This window comes from Grus americana, chromosome 27, assembly GCF_028858705.1.
Source record: "Grus americana isolate bGruAme1 chromosome 27, bGruAme1.mat, whole genome shotgun sequence".
In the NCBI taxonomy this organism is placed as follows: Eukaryota; Metazoa; Chordata; class Aves; order Gruiformes; family Gruidae; genus Grus; species Grus americana.
The window spans coordinates 2351963-2356610 of NC_072878.1; the positions used below are offsets into that span (position 1 = coordinate 2351963).

Genomic DNA, 4648 nt, shown 5'->3' on the forward strand with positions numbered 1-4648 from the left:
AAGGTGGATGCCTTCCAGCCTCAATGGTGCTGTGCTGCTGGGCTGGAGAGAGTCATTTGTACGTGAGTGTCTGTCTGTGCATGGGGGAACTGGGGAGCTGAGGTGATCCTGGGGCCAGCTCCTGGATAGACGGAAGGTCTAAGACCAGCTCCTGGAGGGATCCATGTTGTCTGTGTGTCTACACAGCTATACATTTTCCACTAATATCACCATGCGTACAAACAGCCCCACCCTCATTTCTCCGCTGACCCTGGTTTGGCTTGCTTTGTACCCTCCTTTGGTGTTTTGCAGACTCTCTTCATGGCAATTCCTACCTGGGTCTGTAGAGATCTGCAACTCCTCATGCTATTCTCTTGTGAGACTACACCACCATCAGGGTGAGCCACCCGCACACAAACAGTAACCGCTGACCAAATGGAGCTTCAGTCCAGAGGGACCTGGAGAAACTCGGGGATTTGGCCAAAAGAAACCTCGTGACGTTGACAAGGAGAATTGGCCAGTCTGGCCTCAGGGAGAAGAACCAACGTGTACATCAGGGCCAGCTGGGACCTGCTGTGCTGAGGAGGGACTCTGAGGAGGAGAAGGGCCTGGCAACTGTGAGGGACACCATCCGAGCCAGGGGTTTCTGCTCACTGTGAAGAAGGCCACTTGCATACGGGGCTGCGTTAGGATGAGCATGGTCACCCAGAGCAGGGCAGTTCTTCTGGCCCTTGACACCGCACTGGTAGGGACCCCCACACATGGCTTTGTCCCAGTTCTCGGCTCCCTCTTTTGCTGGAGCTGGGAGGAGCTGGAGAGTGGCCAGAGGAGATGTGGCCAGGTGGAGTTTGGGGCCTTAAGCAGATGGGCTGTGTGGAGGGGCTGAGAGACCTGGGCTGCTTTGGCCCCTTTGCCCAGTGGTGGGGAGGCTCAGGGCAGTCTAGGAGTAGCCTGAGACTGCTTGAGAGGTCGATTCAGAGATGGTGGAGCTTTTCTGAAAACTGGGAAACATCATGATGAGAAAGACAAGATGCCACCAAGTGCATCTTGGGAGGTTGAGATGTGGCACGAGGAGAAAGAAATGTCCCTGCAAGTGCAGTTCTGTGGTACAAGAGGCCACCCAGCAAGAGTCTGGATTAGCCAGAGCTTTGCATTTCAATGAAGAGTCTGTGAGGATGGAGAGATATCAGTAAGGGTAGGAAGATGCTCAAGGTGAGACCCAAGTTGGTGAGCAGGCTGGGTGTCGAGAGGCTGCAGGGAAAGAGGTGCAGTTGTGGGACACCGTAGGACATGCTGTGGTGGAGACATCTGGGGGCAGTGGCAAGGCTGAAAGCCCCCAACACAGCCAAGGTCTTGGTCTGCTGGGCTGTGGCTGTTCTCTCTGCAGGGGATGCCTGTGAGGAGACATCTTCTCATTAGAGCACCAGGACTTCATCGCCCCCTTGTCACAACCTGTGAGCCTGAGAAAGAGTGTGTGGTAGTCCTGCTCTAGGCATTGCACATCCCCACATCACACTGGCCCAGGAAGAGCCCTGAGACACATGTGAGGGACAGGGTCTCCCCTCCCAGGGGCTGGGGGTCAGGGCTTGGCCCTTTGGCTTGATGAAACACACCCAGGATTACTCAGCATCAGAGCCACCTTGCCATTGCCTGCAAGCACCGAGGGGAGAACAGCGAGGCAGAGAGAGCTTAAAGGCAGTTGGAAATGGGAGGCTTGCTGAGAGCTCAGGGAAGGAGAAATCTTCAGAGCTCTTGACAACGGTAAGTCTCTGGGTGCAGGGCAATGCCGATGCGGTTCCTGGAGGCATCTCCTCAAGCTGGCAGAGCCCACAGCTCCTGGGATGTGCCAGGTGGACTCCCTGTGCAGAGGCAAGTTTGAGTGGCTGGGAATGCAGGTGTGCAGGCAGGGGTGCCCAGTTGTGTCCTTCAGAGCAGGGTCCCTGCAGCCCAGGGGCTGTGTGCCGGGGCAGGGACTCTGCCGCCTGCCAGGGTCAGCACTCAGCCTGCCCGCGGAGCTGCCCAGGGCACTGCAGGGAGAAGCTGTGGGTGGAAGGAGCGACCCCCTGGAAGGGCAGGGCAGGGCAGGGTCCTTCTGATGTTGAGAGGGTGCTGCGTGGGTCAGGGCTGTTCACAGATGATCACCTCTGAAACATTTGCCGTGGCACTTCTCAAGGAGCATTGGGATCCCCTTGGGCAGTGCCCTGCTGCCAGGAGGGGTCTGCAGGGCAGAGCTGAGCACACAGAGGGTGGGATGGGCTCTGTGAACAGGGACAGGGAGGAGAGGTGTGGGCAGAGCACCAGCTCCTGGCAGGGACAGCTCCAGGCAGCAGAGACATGGGCAGGGAGTGGGAGGAAACTGCAGGCAAGCCCTGGGCTAGGCTGCCTTCAGGCTGCTCTCTTGTGGTCCCTCACTCTAGATGTCTGCTGGGCGTTGTCTGCTGAGCAATGAGCTGACTCTGCCTTTAGGACATCCCATCTTCAGGACATCGGACTGTCTGCTTTGCCTGTGCTGCTGGGCTTGGGAGCTGCCCCAGAAGAGCACGGCTGTGCTGTAGGATCCCAGGGAGTGCTGAGCTTTCCCTTGGAGGTCCGTTCTCTCCTCTCAGAGGCCTTTGCTTCCCTCAGAGAGGGGCTCTGTCCTTCTCTCTCCATCACAACTCCACCTCTGGGCTGGGAAGGAGTTTTCAGATCTGCCCTTTGAAACACAACTCCCCTGCTCTCATCATCTTGTTTTGGGGATTATTGAAAGTGTCATTTGTGTGTGATATCATCTTCAAGACAGCACAAGGAGAAGTGCAGGGCAGCTGGGTGACAGTCTAAAGGACACTGCAGCTCTCGTGACTCTGCACTAAGCTACAAAGAGCTGAGCCTTTTTGCCTGTCCTTCCTCAAGACCCTTCCTATTTTCCATCCTAAAATGAGTATTTCTACCCCTCAAAAGAACACTCCTCAGATGTGACAGTGGAAAATAAAAAGCACAGACAAAATTCTTACAAGGACATACTAAGCCGCTCTTGTGCATCCTGGGAACTTCTGAGTCATGACAGCAGGGACTGAATTTTACCATTAGAAGTGGATTACATCTGACATTGATTTTTAACATTTGAGCTTTCACAAACCAGCTCCATGTACCCACTGCAGCTGAGCACAGCTGACTCCTCAGCTCCTCACAACACATCAGCCAGCACAAAGCAGAGAAAGGAAATGCATTTCAGCATGGGGGTTTTACTATGAAAAAATGGAGTGGCATTGCTCAGAGAAATCTGTCACAATTTTCCTTGTCCTTCCTTTTTTCACCCAACCAGCCTCAATGTCAAGAAACAGCAGATGTCCACTGGCAGCTCCATCACTGAGTTCCTCCTCCTGGCATCCACAGACACACAGGAGCTGCAGCTCTTGCACTTCTGGCTCTTCCTGGGCATCTACCTGGCTGCTCTCCTGGGCAATGGCCTCATCATCACTGCCATAGCCTGCGACCACCACCTCCACACCCCCATGTACTTCTTCCTCCTCAACCTCTCCCTCCTCGACCTGGGCTCCATCTCCACCACTGTGCCTAAAGCCATGGCCAATTCCCTCTGGGACACCAGGGCCATCTCCTACACAGGATGTGCTGCTCACGTCTTTTTTTTTTTCTTTCTGATGTCAGCAGAGTTGTCCCTTCTCACAGTCATGTCCTATGACCGCTACGTTGCCATCTGCCAACCCCTGCACTACGGGACCCTCCTGGGCAGCAGAGCTTGTGTCCACATGGCAGCAGCTGCCTGGGGCAGTGGGTTTCTCAATGCTGTGCTGCACACAGCCAGTATATTTTCTTTACCACTCTGCCAGGGCAATGCCCTGGACCAGTTTTTCTGTGATATCCCTCAGATCCTCAAGCTCTCCTGCTCACGATCCTACTTCAGGGAAGTTGGGCTTCTTACATTAAGTGTTTTTTTAGGTTTTGGCTGTTTTGTTTTCATTGTGCTGTCCTATGTGGAGATCTTCAGGGCCGTGCTGAGGATCCCCTCTGAGCAGGGACGGCACAAAGCCTTTTCCACGTGCCTCCCTCACCTGGCCGTTGTCTCCCTGTTTGTCAGCACTGTCATATTTTCTCACCTAAAGCCCCCCTACATCTCCTCCCCATCCCTGGACCTGGTGGTGGCAGTTCTGTACTCGCTGGTGCCTCCATCAGCGAACCCCCTCATCTACAGCATGAGGAACCAGGAGCTCAAGCAGGCCATTAGGAAAGTGATTTCATGGATGTTTCTCATGAAAAATTTATCTCAGTTATGATATACTTCCCATCTCTCTTTCACAAGTGACTGCCAGGGTAACCAATATCAGGCCTTTACTTGGTTTCTTTGTTTATCATTATCCTCAGAGTTATCTGTTTGTTCATTTGTGTCTATTATGTTCCTAATGAAATGTTCAGATTCATCTCAGTTCTACTGAGGAATGAACTTGCTCTGTCTCACTTGTATAAAAGGGGTGTCTGACCCTGGGACTCTCTCATCACACCTCTGTAATAAAGTGGCTTCTCCTCAATGCAGTTCCTCACGATTGAGCTGTTCTTCCAAAGCTGTCGTCAACAACAGGCCCAAGGAATTTCACCCCCAAAGGGCCTGTTTCTCCTTGCGTTTTGGAGAGAAAAGCTCACTGTCACTTTGGGAGCTGTTAGAGACCGAGGG

The 4648-nt window shown here is 53.6% G+C and overlaps 1 protein-coding gene across 1 annotated transcript; it reads left to right on the forward strand.

The window, feature by feature from the left end:
- The first annotated feature begins 3305 nt into the window (after positions 1-3305).
- Positions 3306-4253, forward strand: LOC129196908 (olfactory receptor 14J1-like). The gene has a single exon (XM_054804876.1). The coding sequence runs from the start codon at positions 3306-3308 to the stop codon at positions 4251-4253; it is 948 nt and encodes a 315-aa protein (XP_054660851.1).
- The last annotated feature ends 395 nt before the right edge of the window (positions 4254-4648 follow it).

Excerpts from the sequence above, each read along its gene's own strand:
- LOC129196908 (XM_054804876.1), top strand. The coding sequence starts at position 3,306 with ATGTCCACTGGCAGCTCCATCACTGAGTTCCTCCTCCTGGCATCCACA.